The 22,112-nt window shown below is 35.9% G+C and overlaps 1 protein-coding gene across 1 annotated transcript in view; it reads right to left on the bottom strand.

Moving 5' to 3' along the window:
* Positions 1-22,112, bottom strand: part of LOC142344146 (tyrosine 3-monooxygenase-like) — a gene marked incomplete at its 3' end in the record, with an annotated part of 54,319 nt that overhangs the window by 23,144 nt on the left and 9,063 nt on the right. The window contains 1 exon segment of the mRNA XM_075395672.1: positions 21,832-21,996. Coding sequence (XP_075251787.1) covers positions 21,832-21,996 — 165 coding nt within the window.

Genomic DNA, 22,112 nt, shown 5'->3' on the forward strand with positions numbered 1-22,112 from the left:
AAAGTATAGGGTTCCATAGAAGGCATATTTTTGTAGCAGTAAACTTGTGTTAGCTTTTGCATGAGCCTTTTCAATTCCTTTGAAGACTAGAGCTGGTGCATTACTGAGCTCCATAGGGAGAGCACCTGATCTAGCCACCTGAAGTAAAAAAAGACCCTAAATAGCTAAGACAAATGCTCGAAGGGTTCATAAACAAGGGCGGGGGTTATCGAGCTGCGCAAAGGGGCCACACACAAGGGTGGGGGTTTTTGCGCTGAAGAAAGAAACAGACAAACATATAAATGAACATCTAAACACACAAGAAAGGGGCATGGAGAGGGCTGGGGGTTATTGCGTTGCAAAATAAAACAAACAAACAAACATATAAATGAGCATCTAAAAGAACAAGAAAGGGGGCAGAGACAAGAGGTGGGGGTTCGCGCGAAAAACGAGAGAAGCAAAGAAAAATGAGTGAGCACTTCAATCGAAAAGCGAGCGAGCGCAAAACGAGCGAAACAAAAACCAACGAGCGTGAAAACGAAAAAGGGAAAGGTGAGCGAGCGCAAAATAAGCGCGTGCAAAATGAGCGGAACAAAAACAAACGAGCGTGAAAGCAAACAGAAGGAAAACGAGCCACCAAAAAACGAGCCAAACAAAACTGAAAGACCATGAAAGCGAGCGAACGACTGAATTTGCCCAGAAGGCAGTCCTACAAAGCACGAAAGGAGTATCAAAGAAAACTGGAAAGAGCAAGAGAAGCGAAGAAACAAATGCACAAATGCCCAGAGGGCAACAGAAAGCAACGACAAGGAGTGCGAGAGAGAGAGAGAGAAAAAGCGAGAAAGAGTGATAGAGAAAAATTTAAATAAAGAGACAGAAAGAAAAGAGAGAGAGAGAGAGAGAGAGAGAGAGAGACTGACAGATGAAGAGAGGGCGATAGAGAGAGAGAGAGACAGAGAGCAAGAGAGAGTGATAGAGTGAGCAGAGAGAGATAAAGAGAGAAAGAGAGCGAGAGAGAGAGAGAGGAAGAGAGAGAGAAAAAGAAATAAAGAAAGAAAGAGAGAAAAAACAATTTGTGTTGAAACACTATATAGAGAGTTATGGTGCTCCAAATCAGACAACGTATCAAAAACTTTTTCCGTAAACCAGCTAAGTCCAAACTTCATTCGTTTTCAGAATCTACTTCCATGTTGACACTCCTCCTTAGACCCTCAAATTAAATATATAAGTCCTTGACTGGTTCGCAAAACAATTTTTGTTGAAAACTTATATAGGGAGTTCTGGGAGCTCGAAATTTGACAACTTATCAACTACTATTTTTGTGAACCAGCTGGGTCAAAACTTCATTCGCTTTGAGACTTCATTTCAATGTTGACACTCCTCCTTAGACCCTCAAATCAATTGAATATGTCCTTGACTAGGTTGAAAAACAATTAAGGTTGAAACAATGAGTTTTTAGAGCTCAAAATTTGATAAAATATCAATTACATTTTTTGGAGACCAGCTGGGTCTGAAATTCAATCTTCCTCAGACACTTTTTTAATGCTCACACTCCTCAAATTAATTGAACAAGTCGTTGACTAGGTTGAAAAACAGTTCATGTTGAAACACCATATAGAGAGTTTTTGGAGCTCGAAACTTGACAACGTATCAACTTTTTTGTAGACCAGATAGGTCAAAAAATCATTATTCATCAGACTCTATGCCAATGTGGACACTCTTCCTTAGACACTCAAATTAAATGGAAAAGTCTTCAACTAGGTTGAAAAACATTTTATGTTGAAACATTATATAGGCAGATTTTGGAGCTCAAAATCTGACAACGTATCAATTCAATTTTTTGTAGACAAGCTAGGTCAAACTTTCGTTCGCTTTCAGATTCTATACTAATGTTGACACTCCTCCTTAGGCCCTCAAATTAATTGAATAAGTTCTTTAATATTTTGAAAAACAATTTATGTTGAAAAACTAAATGGAGATGTTTTGCGCTCGGAATTTGACAACTTAACGACTGCTTTTTATCAGATAACTTTTTCTGAGCAATAAGTTCTTTAATATTTTGAAAAACAATTTATGTTGCAAAACTAAATGGAGATGTTTTGCGCTCGGAATTTGACAACTTAACGACTGCTTTTTATCAGATAACTTTTTCTGAGCAATGACAGTGCTTGTCCTGGTCAATGATTACAAGCTCATAATGAAACATGTATTGAACATGGAGTATTTTAAGCAGTTTGACCATATATGATTAAAGGAAACAGTTCAAGCCTTGCTATGATCAAAAATCGGAAGGTCGATAACCAAAAAATTTAATTGATCTGGTTCCCCTACACTCAATGACAAATAACGAGGTCATAGTAACTTCATCAACACCCTATTAGTAGTTGGGTCATCATTGGTTGCGATAAATTAGGACAAATAGTTGTTTCCGCGAATGGTTTTCGCAATTTCTTAACACAAATCCTGATATATGGTGACCAAAAAATTGTTAAATGGCTGTTATGAAGTTCCTTTGATGCATTTGTATCTCTCATTGGTAACCGAGTAACTGTAAAAACAAGTAAGGCCGCATATGTATTACCAACTGGACTCTTAAACACAAAACAGCCACAAGTCATTTTGCGTGATTTTTTTGGGACTATATGTATATTTCCATTTTCCTGGTGCCTGTAATGGTCCCAACTAAAATATTTTAGTAGTCTAAGCTCGGTGAACACATTGATAAGTTCAGAACAACTTTTTGTTAGAATTCGATTTGTCATTTCCTGTTAACAAACTTTTTAACAACACGGTACAAAACCTGCAAGCCGATAAAACATGAGTCAAAACGACCTTAAATGAGCTCGCAATAGTTCTAAAAGCAATTTATTAATATGTTATTTATATAAACAACATTCTAGGACAATTGGATGCAACCAAAAAAGTCAGGTACCGATTTGCTAAAATTTTCACCATATCGATCCGATTTAGGACCCAAAAAAGCATCACCAATGTTACTCGATCTGAAAAGCATTGATTTTTGGGGGTTTAGACCCATTGAATCGACTAAAAACAACCCTACAGGGCCAAATTTTATCATGTTTGACTTCAAAAAGTTTCTGCGAAAAACTCTCACCTCGTCTGTTCTAAAGTGTAAACTTTTTGAAAACGGGTAAAAAACGTGTTTTTGTCCAGGGGTTGTATTCAAAATCTTTCAAAAGTGCCCAAAATAAGCTCATTAAACCCAGTTGTTTTAGTCCTAGTTGGTTATTTAAAGGGAATTAGAATGATATATGTTGTCAAAAAGAACTGTTGCGACACTGTTACTATATATGGGCCAATTTTTGACTGAAATCAGGGGTGCAATCTTTTTCTGACGCCCAAATATATTTTTCCAAATACGAGGAGTCCCCAAAACATAAGGGAGTGCTCTGGGTATCTTACAGGTGTACCTTATTTGAATCCATAAAAATTGTTTTTGGTCACCTGTCACCTTAAAACACCTTAACATTTCGAGATATTTGTGAAAGTCAAATCAGCAAGAACTATTCCTAAGGCTCTTCAATCAATCAGAGCGTTTTTCGGGAAAACTGTCTCCGAGATATGGCTATTTTGCATATATGCATATGGGAGGTCCCAAAACTGGACACCAAAAAATACAGAAGATAGTTTTAACACGAAATAAATAGTCTACGGCAGGGCGTGCGATCACAGTAGGAAACGACAAAAAAACACGGTTCATTTTATTTAAGTCCTCAAGGAGAATGAGTGCTCTGTTCCAATGGAACCAAGGTATTTGGGCCCAAATGCAGAGCTCGAGATTCTGCCAAGGGGCTAGCTTCTGTTTAAAAACACTTCATATACAAACTCAGGGGGGTACGGACCGTCTAACCAGAAGTCGGCTGACGACGTTGAGTGTAGTTTTCATACCTTTATTTACGTTCTGTGTTTTTTTCAGATCGGATAGGAAAAAACACGTTTTCTACCTAAAAAACGAGTGCCAAAATGCACTCAGTTTTTGGATCTCATAAACGATACATTTCGATCGAGTTTTCTTTGTTGTTTTGGCTTCATACACATAAGAATAGAGTATATGAGTGTTCTGCAGCCATAGGAAGGCCACTTTCCGTTTTTTCAACTCATTCTGGGACAATGTGTCCAATTTGGACACTTTAACAACGTATTATCCAAAACCAACAATGCCAGCGTTGTTTTTTGCACGCTTAAATAGTCAATTATGGTTGTTAGACATATTTCCCGTTGCCAGCTATACATATTCATTTAGAATGGTTTAAAAAAAACATTTTAAGCAAAATGTTAGAATTTTCTCATTTTTATTCTCTTTGCTGTCAATTTCATGGACCAAGATGGCGAAATTTCAGTTTTTTCTGCAAATCTGCAGCAAACTAATTTTCAGTTGTTATTGAGAGACATATTTTGAGCGGATCTGAACATACAGGAACATTAGTTAACACCTTAAACATAAAAATGCTCGACGGGTATAAAACGTATAAAACGGGTAAAAAACGTGTTTCTGGCCAGGCGTCATATTCAGAATCTTTCAAAAGGGCCCAAAATAAGCTCATTAAACCCAGTTGTTTTTAGTCCTAGTTGGTTATTTAAAAGGATTTAGAACGATATCTGTTGTCAAAAAGAAACCGGGTCGTGCTCGCGACACTGTTACGGTATGTGGGCCAATTTTTGACAGAGACCAGGGGCGCGTTCTTTTTCTGAGGCCAAGATTTCTTTTTCCAAAAAAGGGATTCCCCAAAACATAAGGGAGTTCACTGGGTATCTTACAGATGTACCTTATTTGAATCCATAAAAATTGTTTTATTGTTTTCGGCCACCTGTTGCCTACACCTATTTCGATATAATTGTGAAAGGCAAAACAACAAATGTATCCCTAAGGTCATTCAATCAATTAGAACGCGTTTTGGGAAAACCATCTCCAAGATATGGCTATTTTGCATATATGCATATAAGAGGCCCTAAAACGTTACACCAAAAAAAAACAGTAGTTGGTTTAACACGAAACATAGTCTATGGCGGGTCGTGGGATCACAGTAGAAAACGACAAAAACTCCGGTCCATTTCCATCAAGTGCTCAAGGAGAATGGGTGCTCTGTTCCAACGGTACCAAGGATTTTGGGCGTTGATGCAGTACTTGAGATTCTGCCAAGGGGCTAGTTTCCTTTTAAAAACCCTTCATATACAAACTCAGGGGGTATGGACCCTCTAACTATAGATCGGCTGAGGACGATTTGTGTAGTTTTCATACCTACTATGACGTTCCATTTTATTTTCGGATCCGATAGGAAAAAACACGTATTCGACCTGAAAATTGAGTGCCAAATTGCACTCACTTTTTGGATCTCATAAACGGTACATTTTGGTCGGGTTTTCTTTGTTGTTTTGGTTTCATATACATAAAAAAAGTGTGAATGAGTGTATACTTATCCGATCCCAATCCGAAAAAGAGTGAATAGGAAGGCCACTTTCAATTTCTATAACTCATTCTTGGACATTGTGTTAAATTTGGGCATTTTGACAACGTATTATCCAAAAACAACAGAACCAGCGTTAATTTCTGCACGCATAAATAGTCAAATATGGTTGTTAGACATAATTGCAATTGCTAGCTATACATATTTCATTTGGAACGGTTTTAAAAAAGCATTTTTCAAGCAAAAGGTTAGAGTTTTCTCAGAATTATCCTCTTTGGTGTCCATTTCTTGGACCAAGGTGGCCAAAAAATTAGTTTTTCTGCAGATCGGAAGCAAACTAATATTCAACTGATATTGACAGTTATCTTTTGAGCGGATCTGAACTTACAGGAACATTGGTTAACACGTTAACCATAAAAAAACCGCTATAATCAAATTTTGGAGTCCAAAATAAAAATGAGACCTCTTTGTCAATTAAAATTGTGTTTAGTGTCTTTCACTCATGATGATAAGCAGCAAGTTCAATTCTCAACCCACATACTAAACATTTCTAAAAATATCTCAATAAAAGACGTTGAAACGGCCAATTTTTGTTTATCTGGGTCTCTGATTCTGATTCTTGCGATAGAAGTTTTTGTCGAAGATGTTTTTTCTGATCGGTTGAAACCGTGTTTTACTAAAATATGATGATTGTTCTTCGCATATTTTTTATTACAATCAATCGATAGGAATAACAAAAAGACTGTCTGGCAAAAATTGATCAATTGAAATTGTTTTTAACATTCCTGCTTTCTTGCGCTTTTTAAACACTAAATTTTGAAAGGAGCGAGAATATTTTTAGTGGATGTTGTAGGGGCTTTTCACCCAAAAAAGAAGTTAAAAACATCTAATTTGATCGCAAAAAGCTATCGATTTTGCGGGGAAAAGCATTTAAGGCGTTTGTGTGTACTTCAAATCTGTTAACAGCCATTTGTTAGAAAGATTTGATTTCATTACCTATTTTTTGTTTGATCTTTGGAAACTTTTCTCAAAAAATGCGTTCGCCATGTAGTAACGAGATTAATCACAACAGATCCAGTCTTAATTCAAAGAATTTGATGGAAAATTGAGTGCGTTCTGTCCAAAAAAAAATTTGCTCAAAATTGACCTTCTTTAAGAAATGGAACGAAAGCATTCGGCCTTTCTTACTTTTGAATTGAACTTTAACGTCAAATTTTGAATCTTTGGACCCGTTTTTCTCTTATTGGTTGAACTGAAAGCTATCGTAACTGCCCAGAAAAATTTGTCTTCAGCGCTTCAAAGTTTTTTTTCGACATCAAAACCTCACTTAAAAAGCAACTCAAACATAGAAATAATATTTATAGATGGTTTTTTTTATATAGCAATTTTACTTTGGCTACCCGGTTTTTCTGTCGGAGAATCTCAACTGTTATGTTATATAAAAATTGTTTAATCATATGATTCTACTAGGCGTCCAGAAATAGTCAGCGAATTAAATTTGTTCAGGTAGTCTTCTTTGAAAATTTAGTCAAATTTGTTATTTCACGGGTCTTTTTGGCCATTCAGTTTAAAAATGTTGGCATCCATAAGCCATATATGTTTTGGCAAGAGTTAAGGTTAGGGCTAGCAAAACAATTTTATCAAAAAACGACGCAGATGCTGGAAATCTTTACTTGAGACTATCTCATCCATGATTCTTATGGTAAAGTTAGTATCACTCCTCATGGGCAAGTAGACAATTTAGGCTCATTTTTTCTCCATGTTTTTCTAGACTATGATATAGCAGAACGGCAATAGTTTCGCCAAATTTTTTTTGCCTGAAACCATTTTTTTCTCTCGCCTAAACAGAGAGCTTGATATGTACTTTACAGGTGATAACTTATTTCAAGCACCGTTTTGCAAAAAATTTTCGATAGGTAGTTTCTAAAATTATTGTCTAAACCAAGTCTGATTAGCTTAGGTTAGTTAACTCCAAAAAATGTGATAATATAGACTTCAGAGACTTCCAGCTTGGTGTTTATAATGCTTTATACAATTTTTCCCTCCAGAAATTAATCTTTTCACTGACTCCAGTTGCATTGAATTATGAAAAGGTTTCAATAAACATGTAAACTATTCAAAGGTAGGAACTTCAGCTGGAACATACAAAGTCGAATCGACATTACCTTTGAAATAAGGATAAAATAACGTTCTTTTGTTGGTTAAAATTTTGCGTGCGGAAATTCGTAAATGGTCATTTTATTAACTTAATGATACTTAAAAGCGCTCTATAGTAGAACAACAGTTCTACTAAAGCCATTACACAGTTTAAATTCAGAAATTTGGGTCCAAATTCGAAGCCACAAAACAATTTTTCTCGGGCCTAAATAGATAGTTTCGTACGTACTTTACCGTTGATAACATTTTTAAAACACCGATTTTCAGAAGAAAACAAAATAAACGTTTTTTAATTCATATTGCATGCATCACGTGTGACTAGTTTAATCGGCACCGAAAAAACTTTATCAAATTTCGCATTACATTATTGTTGGCTGTTTACAAGCACTTAAATTTGTTTTGGCTTTATGAAGTTTTATGACTATGACTTTCCGATGAAAAAATGCAAAAAAAGGTCACCTGAGGCGCAGATTTCAGTTTACAGTAGAATAACAAATTTTCGAAACATCTTCCAATTGTGATCTCTAAGTCTTAGGTGGCAATTTTTTATGACTTTTTATGACTACCACTTGGTATAACTGAAAAGTAACTTTTTCCCATTTTTTTCTTACTAATTTTTTGAAACACATTATTTGCGCTTTGTTTTAGCCGTGTTCATGATTTCTCTAAAAATTTGTTTATTTGCAACTTTCATTATGTGAAATTTCTAGGATTACAGCTTTTCATAGACGATATGATATTTTTACAACTTTTTCGATTATGAAGTCAACCCGGATGCGCACACACAAGAATATGCATTTGATGCTTTTGATGCAAAAGTTAAATGTCAACTAAGGGTGGCACGAACTGGCAAGGTATAATTTATACTACTTTCCTGTGTTCATCATTCAACGCGATTTTGATGATTCGAAATCCAACTATTATATGAAATAACAAAAACACAAATTTTTGAAAGAAATTGCGAATGAAAAAGTCGAATAATTTTAGGTTGAGCGAGTTTATAAAGTTAGATCTCTTAATGAACGAACATCATCGTAATCATTACAGACTAGCGCACCTACCAAATTAGTATGGATCATTCGCACCATTTCATCCATCATTTTCAATAACATGTATCTTCACAACACGTAATGTTGGCCTAAAATGTGAAATATGATTACAAAAAATTGTTGAAAAGTTCTTCAATTTTTTGTGGAGTTTGATGACAAAATTTGTCCCTCAAACTCCCTATTTTAAAACCACGGTATTCTTTAAAGTATGCTCACAAGCTTAATTGTGGAAAATGGTGACAATTTTTGTCATCGTATTCCAGTGTTCGACTCTCGTTTTCAACCAAACAAAAATTGGGGAACATCGTTACAAAAATTGCTACCACATTCTCTAAAATCCGCCATTTGTGGAATTTGTGTTAATCTATTTTCAGTTCCATATAGTGGAAACGTATATAAATGAGAATGGGATAGGGCAGCAGGAATTAAGGTTCGGAACTTCAGAAGGGTTTAAGAAGAAGTAATCAATCAGCTGATCAAAAAAGACGCGGATCAAAAAAAGTTCTTCAGTTAGATTTTACTTCGAGCAAAAGATGTCTGCTTTGTGATTTTCAAGCTGATCACCGACCAATTTAGATTTAAAAATATTTTTGGTCCTATGTAATTTCAATAGTTTTGTATCAATTAATAAAAAAAAAACGAGTCTTTAAGTAAAATTGTCATTTTGAGTCTGATATCCTCAAACAATACCCACCTAAAACAGTTAACAAGACGAGCTGAGCGGGGAAATTGTTAACAATTAGAGTTTCTCTCGTTTGTGGTTTCGTAATTACGTTTTCATTTAGTATTATATGAAACAAGGAGGCTCATTAATGTGCGTTCGCACATGATGTTCCGACCCGAGCTTATCAACATTCTTTACTTAATTGTCAACCAAATCACGATATAACAAAAGTAGATATTTGATTTAAAAACAATCGTTACACAACCTAACTACTAATTGAATTACATAATACCATGCCTCACTACAGCGCTCGTAAGATCTGTAAATAAAAAGACTACGAGAGAAAAAACAAACAACAAAATTAGCAAAAACAAAATTTTCACGGCAAAACTGAAAATCTAAATTTAAAAGCACCTAGTAACAACGTCAAAATGCAGTCAGAAAAAAACTTAGCTACAAAATTTTTATTTTCATAATTATACAGCAGATGGAAAATTTTCCAAAATGAGACTAGGTAACAAGTTGAGAAAGGGAACTAATAACGAGGCGAAATTACAAAATTAAGCAATATTTTTCAAAACCAAGAAATTTCAAAAGTCTTAAAGAACATTAGCTTTTATAAAATTAAACCTTGACAAATTACTAAAAAGTTATTACGAAACCAAAAGGACCTGTCTTTGGTTAGACTAAGCCATAGAAACGGACTAAAGGTGCAGAAAAACTCAAAAAATTACAAACGATTTGCGAAAACACAAATTATTGATATAATTAAAATCATTAGCTATTATATGAAGATTATGTACTTTTAATTCAATTGTTGTTTCTACTATTTAAGCTAAAAAATTTATACTGAGATAATAACTAAATTTACCTGGGCCACATTTGAAAACCATTGGGATCTGTTATTACACGATTGTGTTGAAAGAAGAGAAAAAGAAACACAAAACTGACCACTTAAAAAACGTTTACAAAAACGCATATTGTCCAACAAACAAAACTTCAGTGACAAATAAAACAAGTTCATTCGATTTTCAATTACAAGCTTATGCGACCGTTCAGCAGTTTACGGTTACCTAAAGAACAAAAAAACAAGAAAAAACAGCAAATTCAAGAAAAAAATTGAGCGAGAAAAGTGTCGAAGGCATTAAAAAGTGAACTTTTCAATAAACACTTTTCTAGCTTCAGTTAATTTTTAGCAACAATGGGATTTTTCTTTTTTTAACAATATAACTTCAAAAAATTAACAAATATGAACAAATACATTAGAGTCACGAAATTTTTGAGAAAACTCGTAGTATCAACGCCATAAAATTCAATAGCTTTCAACGGAAGCCAGTAAATACGCTAAATCGATTGGACGAAAAGGTTGTTTGCCTTTCATATTTCACCAATACACCATTATAACACGTCATTGACTGTGAAAACAACAACAAGTGTAGGAAAAAACGATAAATTCAGTAGAAATGTGCCTGAAGAAAGTGTCGAAGCAATTTAAATCAAAATCTCTACTCTGCAAATTTTATCTTTCATCCATTGAACGTCTTCCCTAAACCAGTGGGAACTATCAGTGTTAGGCTAATGTGATAAGATTTCAAAAGCAACCGAAAATAAGTCAAGTATACAAAAATTAAAAAATTATGAAAGCCCCTGGCATTGAAGTCTTTAAACTAATAGGTAGAAAATAAAACCGGAAAACAGAAAATTTTTCTTTGCAGTAGAACAAAAGGAATACTCTCAATACTGAGATTGACAATCAGTGCACGAAAAAAGTTTAAGATTGTTTATGGTTTAAAAAATTTCAAAAAAATATTTTTAAGGACCTAAGAGCCATTAAATTCAATAGCTCTCAACAGAATTCAATGAATACACTCCGATATGCCCCGATGAGAAAAAAAGGATATTTGTCACGCATATTTATTGAATAAAGGATCACAATAAGTCTTAAAAGGATCACAATAAGTAGGAAAATGCGAGAAGAAAGTGTCGGAGCCATTTAAAACATAGGTTTTTCTCTGAAAACTTTATCTGTGATCCACTGAACGTCTGTTTTAAGCCACTGGGAGCTATTTTTATTTGGATAATGTGATAAGAGTGCAAAAGTAACCAAAAATACAAAAGTATCCAAAAATCTAAAGGAAATATTATTTGAAATCTTGTAATTGAAATCATAGAACCAATAGTTAGAAGATAAAACCACCAACCAGATTAGTTTTGATTGCAGTAAAAAAGGAGTTTGTGTCACTATTGAGACTGACTAACAGTTCACGAAAAAAGATTAAGATTTGTTTATGTTCAAAAATTATTTTCAAAACCTTACCAGCCATCAAAATTACTAGCTTTCAACGGAAGTCAAAAAGTACGCTCAAGTATATTCCGATGTTGGGACATTGACGTTTGTCTTTCGTAGGTAATCAATATGATATCACAATAAGCCTTATGACTATGAAAACAACATCAAAAACAGGCAAAAACCAAAAATTCAGTAGAAAAGTGCAAGGCCATTTAAACCATAAGTTTTTCTCTGAACACTTTATCAGTGATTCACTGAACGTATTTTCTAAGCCAATGGGAGCTATCAATTTTTGGATAGTGTGATAAGAGTTCAAAAATAACCAATAACACGAAAATAACCACGAAAATTTAAAAAAAAATTGAGATCTTGTGTCATTGAAGTCATATATCCAATAGTTAGTGGATAAAACTGCTAACCAGATAAATTTTGGTTGCAGTAGGAAGGAATAGGGTCCTGTCGCTGCTGAGACTGACTTACAGTTCACGAGCAGCCAGTAGCTGTTCACTCAAAGCACTAGATATGTTCACTTAATGCTCATTACGGAACATATTGCACCTTTAGTCAATGAGTTCATGCCATAGGACTCCAAAAATTATTAAATCCTCAAAACGAAAATCATACTTTGTTTTTAAATTACGGAAAATCAGTGTCGAAGCCAGAAAAACATGAGCAAGCGAATTGTTTTCTTCATTGGGCTTCATTTGACTGTAAATGAGGTTTGTCGTGAACGGACTCTCGATATGAAAAGTGACTAGTCTCTAGGTGACTTAAAAAACAAAAAACTGAAAAGTTTTCTGATAAAAAACTCTCAAACAGAATTCAATTTTTTTTGATATTGAGCTTCCCTATGAGACCAGAACTAGTCTTTTTTATAGCCTTCAGTCTATTAGGAACACACAATTGGTTCATAATGTGGCTTGAAAAAAAATTGAAAATCTATTTTTATAGAAAATATCTTAATTTGACGAAAAGTTGAACTAGAAGTGAACAAAATCATGCTAAATATCCCGTGTTCATACAAAATTTCAATCCTCGATAACTCCTCGAAAAAAAAACGAAATTCAAAACAAATCTTTTTAACTTTGAATTCTAGGCTGGAACAGCTTTTTAATGATACCACTCACATTTTTCTGCGATGAATATATCGATCAGCCAAAATTGACTGAACAAAAAAAACCATTTGAGCATATAGTTCCTCCCCCCACAAGTGGGTCGGAACAATCAGTTGTTTTTGTAGCTCCAATTAGTAAAGTTAGAATTTTTTTGGAAAGAAGTCACTCATTTATTCTCTCGCAAAATTGAAGGTAGTGACCTTTGCGTTGATGAATGGATAGATGACTTAGCGTTTAGTTTTGCGAAGCACCAAATTTCCACCTGGACGTTTAATGTTTTTCAAAATGTTTATTATCTTTATCGATCTTATATTTTTTAATTCCCGGGTCGAGGTGTCACCGCTAAAAATCGCTAAAAGATGTAAGATTTGCGGTGAATTTGAGTAAAAATGTAAGATTTGCGTTCAATGCGATGAATGCGGTGAAAAAAAAAACTTTTTTAAGCGGTGAAAATTTTTTATCAGCGCTTAAGCGGTGAAAATTTTTTATCAGCGCTTAAGCGGTGAAAGAAAATTTTTCACCGCTACAAGCAGGATGTGGTGAAAAAAATTTTTCACCGCTACCAGCAGAATGTGGTGAAATAAAAATTTTCACCGCTACCAGCAGAATGCGGTGAAAAAAAAAATTCACCACTAAAATCGCAAATCTTACAAATATTCACCCCGCTAATTTCAACGCTTATCTTATATTCACAGGAAATTTCATTAACGTTAGTGACAGATGGCGCAGTGGATTACGAAGTGACGCGCATGAGATAGAGGTTCGAACCCTTGTACGGTAGTTTCTTTTTTGTAAGAATTCCGTTGAATGCGGTGAAAAAAATTTTTTCACCGCAAAATTCAACGCAATTCTTACAAAAATTCACCGCTTTCAGCGCGTTCAACGCTAAAAGATGCGGGCGCTTTGTGGTGAAAAAAGTTTTCTTTCACCGCTATTCACCGCTAATCTTACATCATTTTTTGTCAAAAACTCGACCGGGTTGATTTGTCACATTCTGCAGTTTGAATGACGTTGATTGCATAAACCTCCGGGTCAAATTTAAATGCCGTAAACATCAATTAGAACAAACTAATCATCAAACAATTTGCAGGCAATTTTGTGCATTATTGGGATTGGGTTTGATCCGGTTTGAAGCAAAGAATGGGTTTTAAATTTCGTTTTGAGGTTATAATTTTCTTCTTAGTGTCTGTGATACATATGATTACCTAGATATATATCGAAATCCCTATGTGTACTAAATTATTAATTACCCTCTATTTTAATATTCATATCATACATATTATAACTAAGATTATGACTTTTTATTATTCACGTACAAATATGTTCCCGCTAGTCTACTAAATTATTTCATATTTTGTTCACAGTATTTTATTATAAGTAATCATAATCTGATTAAGCAATCTGAATTCAAGTTGTCTTTGTAAACGCTCTTCATTTACCCGAGATAAATCCTAGCCTGGATTCGCGTTGCGATTTCACTAAGCAAATTTAAGCAAACACGCTAATTCTCGGATTTGCTCCGCGATTCCTCTATATGATTCTAAGATAGTGTATTTGCGACACTATTACATCTCTAATAAACTAAACCTACGTATAACATGGCGCAGTCAGCATTAAAGGACAGCGGCAAATCTCTACTCGGAATTCAACCCTTTTGGGAAAAGGCAACCCTGAAGCCCCCACTTCGGTGGGAGTATTGGAGGACTCAACTCAAACTTTCGATACTTGCTCGTGAAGGAACTGTTGTGGATCTTCTCTTGGCCGACGGTCAGGAGCATGTCATTTTACCTCCTGAACCGGCATATGAAGAAGCAGTCAAAAATCCTACAGCACAATCAGAACGAGATCGACGCAATCGTAACGAACAAGCAAAGACGGCGTGGAAAAATCATTGTCAACGCAATGAGGCGTTAGGCGTTCTATGCGGAGATAAACCATGGCAACTTTGCAATCGAAAAGCATCTTCATTGATGTACTTGAGTATGGGAATGGAAAGGCGACGAGTCTTCAATCCAAAAAACTTTACTGTTATTCTAGACGAAATTTCAACAAAAAACCTCTGGGATGTTTTGAATAAAACTTTTATTCGAATTCATAAAATAATTTTCGATCGCTATCTCTTTCTTACACGAAAACAGCAGAAAGGAGAACCAAGTGAGAAATTTTACGGTCATCTCAAAGAACTTTCTGAAAATTGTGATCTGGGAGAAAAGAGGATACTATTATCAGAGATAATTTCATCGCAAATATGCAAAATGAACACATCCAAAAAGAACTTTTGAAAGAGACGGTGGAACCTGACAAATAGCAATCAATATTGAAATGGGCACTCTCAATCAACTCAAAATGAATGCCAGTAAAACTGAGCTTCACTCAAATGTTAATCAAGTTCAACGGATGCGCATCGCGAATGCTACCCCTTTTTCTACTATGAAAACCACTGCACGGAAAAAGCCCACAACTTGTCACTTCTGTGGAATGAGTTGGACTCCAGATCACCGCAATAGATGTCCAGCACGTGGAAAAAAATGCAACCACTGCGGTATTGAAAACCACTTCCCAAAGGTCTGTCAAAAACCTAAAGATCCCAACTCTTACCCAAAACCGAAGCCAAGAGTTAAACTGTTGAAAAAGTTGATCAAACTGAAGATGTTAATCAAATCTCGGCTGATTTTGATCCCGATTTGGAAGCAAACTACTCATCGGATGAAGATAATTGTGTAGCTTCAGTATCTTCGGAAGATTTTACAACTTCTGTAGAAGCAATCAACTTCAATGTAGTGTTCGGAAACACAGCAACAAATATTCTGGTGGATTCGGCAATTGTATGTACAATAATAAACGAGTCATTGGCAGATTCAATCATTTCCCAAGATCCAAATTCGAAGTGGATGCGCGAAGCGAATCCCAAACAATTGAAAACTTTCTCTAACGAGCCCATTCAAACGCTAGGCGTCCTCCAAACGTCAATTCAAAGCAACAACTGGTGCGCGAATCCAATTGAAATTCAAGTAGTGACAGATGGTCATCGTCCTCTATTGGGAAGAGATTTATTTCCTGCTCTCGGCCTCTCTATCCCACAATCTAATAATCAAAAGAGTTAATCAGTTAATCAGGTCGATCAAGAATACTGCCCAATCAAAAACCAAATTGCAACTGATTTTCCTGACCTAATCTCCCGAATTGGTAAGACCAAAGTACATACAGTTCCTTCAAAATTTCATTGAAATTATACTCCATCACACCAAAAAGGTCGTCGTGTCCCTATATATTTATTAAATAAAGTATCTGATGAATTGAAAAAAGTTTCAGAACAAGGACATATCGAGAAATTATAGGAATGCTCTGTTAAGAACTTTATTTCTCCAATTGTAATCACAGTAAAGAAAGATCAGTCAGTAAAGCTAGCCCTTGATTCTAAAGTTCTGAACAAAGCTATCTATAAAAATAAGTATCAAATGCCAAACATAGATAGTCTTATTGATTCGATTTCACAACATATTAACGATTCTAATCATAGTGAGAATGTTTATTTTTCAACGATTGACTTAAAATATGCATACAGTCAACTAAACTTGCATCCGGATACTGCACGCCATTGTAATTTCAATATTATTTGTGGTGACGCAACAGGCACGTATCGCTTTAAAACGGGATTTTATGGTCTTACAGATATGCCGGCAGAATTCCAGAAAGCGATGGACTACACATTAGTTGGTTTGCCTAATACTTACTGTTTTCTCGATGACATCATTGTAGTCAGCAAAGGCACTAAGGAATCGCACCTCAAATACGTTTACAAATGTTTGCAGAAACTCGATGCTGATAATCTCAGAATTAATTTAAGCAAATGTCACTTCGTAAAACACCAGATAAATTGGCTTGGTTTCACATTTTCACAAAATGGCGTTAAACCTATAGAATCAAAGACAGCAGCAATTGCAGAAATTAAAGCTCCTAAAACATTGAAACAATTACGATCACTCCTAGGCAGTGTTCATCATTTAAGCAAATTTATTCCCAACCATGCTAAGATATGTCACCCTCTCCAACCCCTATTAAAGAAAAGTGCAAAATTTATTTGCACTGATATTCACCAAAAAAATTTCGAGTATATTAAAACCGTAATCGCAAATGCTACAGAAAATACTCATTTTAACCCAACATTGGAAACGCGAATCAAATGTGATGCATCTCGCCAAGGATTAGGCGCTGCGCTTCAGCAATTGGACTGTGACGGGTAGAAAACGGTGGCTTTTGCTTCTCGCTTTCTTAATAATAATGAAGAACGTTACAGTACAAATGAACTCGAATTGCTTAGTGTGGTTTGGGTCATCGAATATTTTAAATATTATCTTTCTGGGACAAATTTTACAGTTCTGACAGATCATAGAGCACTCCTTTCATTTTTAAATTCTCCTCGTTCAAATAAACCTTACAATAGCCGATTAACACGATGGATTGATCGTTTTGTTACCTTTCGACTTTAATATAGAACATATTCCCGGCACTAGAATGGGTTTAGTTGATTACATTTCGCGCCAACCAAATCAAAAAGCAAAAAGCATCACTCAATATGATGAGGAATTCATGGTAGCAACAATTTCCCGCATTTGCGACGCAATTACGTTTTTTTTCTGTCACTCACATAAAATTCTTTTCCAAAAGCGGCACACTACCAGCACACAAAAATTACAAGTAAACAAGACGCGCGTCTATTCTTGCAAACTTGCTAAAAGTAACACGCATATTTCAAATGCCTCAAATAATTCATTCACTACCCGAGCAACAGAAGTAAACAATTACAATTCTAAATTCATTTCTGCTTTTAATTGCCACGCAAATCACTTGCTTCAAAATAATAGTGCACCCGCAGCACAAATCCACTCGCAAAATTTAAATTGTAATTCAACCGCAAATCCAGATCGGAAAATACACCAAATAACAATGTCTACAAACGAGTCACCACAAAATAGTCCCACAGCATCCCCGCAAACTCCCCGAGTGACGTTTCGTACTCACTCAACCCCTATAGCAACTACAAGTACGAGCCAAAAATAACACTCAGGCCTCATCGTCAACCGAAAATAATGATATTGAACTTTCTCGGGAGGAGATTTTTGAAAACAATCTCAACCAATTGTTCACCAGGTCCTTCCTCGCAGTCCTCACCAGCAAGGATGCGGTGTTTAAGGAGATCAGAGATTGCGTCATTCAAGACGACGAGGCTCGAAGAAGGAAGTCAGTCCATATGTCCACTCCTTCTGGAAAGACCTCCATGTAAAGTCTGGCTGCTTGTGTGTCGACCAACGCGTCGCCATACCAACTCAATCAAGGAAGCTGTATTGGAATCAATACACATGACACACCCCGGTAGTTGGGGAATGATTTCTCTTTCCCAATATGCATGGTGGCCATACATGCACAGGGAAATTTTGGCCAAAACTTCGGATTGTGTTCCGTGTACGGATATTGGTAAGAATCTCAAACCTATTATCCCAAAATCTAAATGACATCCGCATAAGGCTTGCTAAGAACCTAATGAAGAAATTAAAGATTGACTTTGGGGGTCTGATAATAAACGATCAAAATAAAGATATCCATTTCCTAACATGTATCGACCGTTATACAAAATATCCGACAGTTAGAATTTTTGAAAAAGCTAATGGCGCAAATGTAGTGAAATTTCTACGAGACTTTTCAAGGCATTCCACTCAAGGCATTCCACGAACCATACGCTTAGATCAAGCAACTTGTCTAGTTGGTAAACACATTACAAATTACTGTAATGAAAACAATATTAACATTTTTGATGCTCCGGTCGGCAATCATAGAGCTATTGGATTAGTGGAGCGAATGATACAAACAATAAAGCGCCCTTTATCTTGTATGAAAGCTGAAAATAAAGACACATTCTCAACGTCCAAAGCAATTAAACAAATAGTCTCCGCTTTAGGTTTAACAAAGCAGAAAACTACAAAAATAACAACGTTTGAAGCTCATTTCGGTCGTCCCGCAAACACTCCTTTACAGAATAGTAGTACTACTCCGTCGAGTTTAAATCTAACTTATGAAGAAATCATCAATCACTATTTAGATGCTGATACAGTTCCTGCAGAAGAATTCCTGGATGAAGCTAGATGGGTTAACCCTAACAGAAGTGACACTGAGATTGAGCAGAACATGTGTCAGGCATCACTAGACGCGGGCTCTCGTTATCGAGATTCAGATAATAAGGAATCCCGGTTCATTACTCACCCAAAGCTCACAGACCCCATTCCCCGGACAGAAAAATCACTCAGCGTCAAACTGGCTCGGAAACTCCCGAACAAAAAGCGGGCAAAGAGACAACTAGCCGGTCTCTACGAGGTTCTTAAACCAGGATCATTCGTGACGAAATCATCTCCCACGACGACAAAAATCAATGAACCTGGGCGATCTCCAGTAAAAGTTCGCGATAGCGATTTAGCAAAGTTTGGAACAAAAGCGGAAAGATCAACAAATCTATGGATGTATGCGCAACGACGTCCCGCTCCATATGAGCAGACGACGGAAACAAAGATCGCGAAACACAGCAATGATTTGAAGAGACAGAAGAGGGGAGAGATAAAGATTCGCCACCGTCAACGTGATACCACTTCTGTAGTCTCTTCCGTTTATTCGAATGTTTCACGCGCCCTGACAGTCCGTAAACGAGTTATGCCTCAACCTAAACGCCGTCGCAACACAACTTTAAATGAGCCAAGTGATACTGCAATGACTTCTAAGTAACCATTAATTTCAATTGTACCCCCTCCGCCAGCGCCTACATCACGAGATCAACAGGAACCATCCATGTCTTCCACTTCTCAAGATCAAACTGAAGGTCGTAAACGAAAAAGGGCCCAATCTTACGGCTTCACAGACTCGGATATCTCTACAGCCAGTTCTTTGGCTTCAACTAGTTCGGCAAAACCAAAGAAACGCAGAACCAAAAAGGAAAAGAAAAGATCGACAACTGAAAACTCTGTAGTAGCGCTAATTCAGGACGCCGAGCAGTCAAGAATCCCATCACCACCACGGCCTGATATTCAAATCGGACAGTCTTCACCGCCAGATTCCCGAATCAAGTACTACGAATATGAGCAGGAACGTGAATTATCAGTCTGGGACGCTGAAAATAAAATTTAGTTGAAACAATTAAAACTTTGCAAACTCTTATAAACTACATCATTTCATTTCTTTCATGTATTCGCCCTGCGAATCCAATTTTCAATGTGTACGTTAAATTTATTTTATTTCATTTGTTGCTCAATTTACAATTTCTAATTTGTTCACGTATTCGCTCCGCGAATCCATTTTCTAATGTGTGTGCATTTAATTTATTTCCTTCAATTTGGTTCATTTGCATATTATAATTCTGCAGTGTAATCGTTCTGCGAATCCAATTTTAATTGGATTTCATTATTTAATGTGCTGTAATTCTTCTTCAAGTTCATGATAACCACTGCATTCCTGATATTTGTGCAAATAAATTTTCCCCCTTACATATGCTTAGCATATACCTAAACGTCAGTCTTTTTGTTCATTAAATTTAACATTTGCGGCACCCTTCCATTCATAGTTTCTTTTGTGTGCACTCATTTTATCTACTTATTTGTGTTGATTCTAAAATTGTAAATACATTTTCAATTTTTTTCTGTCAGGGGGGAAATGTGATACATATGATTACCTAGATATATATCGGAATCCCTATGTGTACTAAATTATTAATTACCCTCTATTTTAATATTCATATCATACATATTATAACTAAGATTATGACTTTTTATTATTCACGTACAAATATGTTCCCGCTAGTCTACTAAATTATTTCATATTTTGTTCACAGTATTTTATTATAAGTAATCATAATCTGATTAAGCAATCTGAATTCAAGTTGTCTTTGTAAACGCTCTTCATTTACCCGAGAAAAATCCGAGCCTGGATTCGCGTTGCGATTCCACTAAGCAAATTTAGGCAAACAAGCTAATTCTCGGATTTGCTCCGCGATTCCTCTATATGATTCTAAGATAGTGTATTCGCGACACTATTCCATTTCTAATAAACTAAACCTACGTATAACAGTGTCCTTGCACAAAAAGCGGTAGTGCGTCATCGTTTCTTTTTTTTCTCTAAACCATGCTACCCTACGTCAAATTTGAATGTTCATTTTCTACAGGGGTTGAATCAAATTCCTAGAAATTTACCAAAAAAATCAGTTTTTTGGAGAAACTGTATACCCAATGTTTTCCAAACTCCATTGTGATTGCCTACCTGCTCACTGCTCAGATACAAATGTACAGTACTGAAGATGTTCGTCATAAGTACTGAAAGGTTTTTTGCTAAACTCTTTTTTGGGTCTATTCTATTCCCTCCCTCCCATTTACCCCCCCCCCCCCCCACCCCACAGCGTTTTTATGGCGCCATTACAATTTATATGTTCACAGATAGAACGTTACTGTGTAAAAATAGCACGTGCACCTTGGTGACGTAAAAGTTACATGCTGATTACGGTGAGTAAGGGGAGGGGGTGGGCGCAGAGATCCGGTTTTTCTATTTTGAATTTTTGGAATTAACTCAGTTTATTTTCAATTTGCTTCCTATTTTAGTTGTATGATTTTGTTAGAGGAAACGCTAAAAAAATGCTCTCGGCTTTCGCTTTTATGAAGATAATCTTTTTCAGAACTCACCGCAACCACAAACTAAAAAGATTTGCCCTCATTTAGTTTCGGCACTGTGAGTACAGTTTTGGTACTGTTAGGTTGACAGTACAGCTTATCAATGTTCAGTTGGAAAACATGTAGTGGGAAACATGTAGGCTCCAATTTTGGGGTCCGAGGCTCCAATGAAGGAGAGACTGAGTTGGTCTGTTCCAAATTTTAAAAGTGAAGTTAGAAAATTTCACAGTTTAGCATCATTTAGCGATAAAATATCACAAGAGCACATCAAATTCACTTTCTAATTAAAATTAAATGTTATAATTGCCAAAAATTTCCGCTTTGGAAGTTTTAGGTCAAATATTCCGTACAACTGGTGTCTGCTGATCTTTTCGCAAACATTGCTCGGTTCTGGAAAGACGACTGTTCCTGGTCAAAATTGATCAACCAGTTGCATTAGTTATAATACTTACGTGTAATATAGCAGCCACCGAAGACAAATGAGCCAAGGAACATTTGCGTATCTCAATTCTGAACTGCTTCGGAGTTGTGGATTCCTCTCCAGGAGCCAATTCCACTTTCTCTTTCTCCTTATTGGCCGCCAACTCCGCCTTGGAGTCTTCCACTAAACTTTCGCGCTAAAATATAATTCAGGCAACTCAGTTAAATTTTGTTTTTCCAAATTTTTGTTTTTGAGTTCATCGCGTTTTCCCACCCATTTTACTTTTTATGTCATTTACGTTTACATTTCATT

This window comes from Convolutriloba macropyga, chromosome 8 (assembly GCF_964194025.1).
Source record: "Convolutriloba macropyga chromosome 8, txConMacr16.3, whole genome shotgun sequence".
In the NCBI taxonomy this organism is placed as follows: Eukaryota; Metazoa; Xenacoelomorpha; order Acoela; family Convolutidae; genus Convolutriloba; species Convolutriloba macropyga.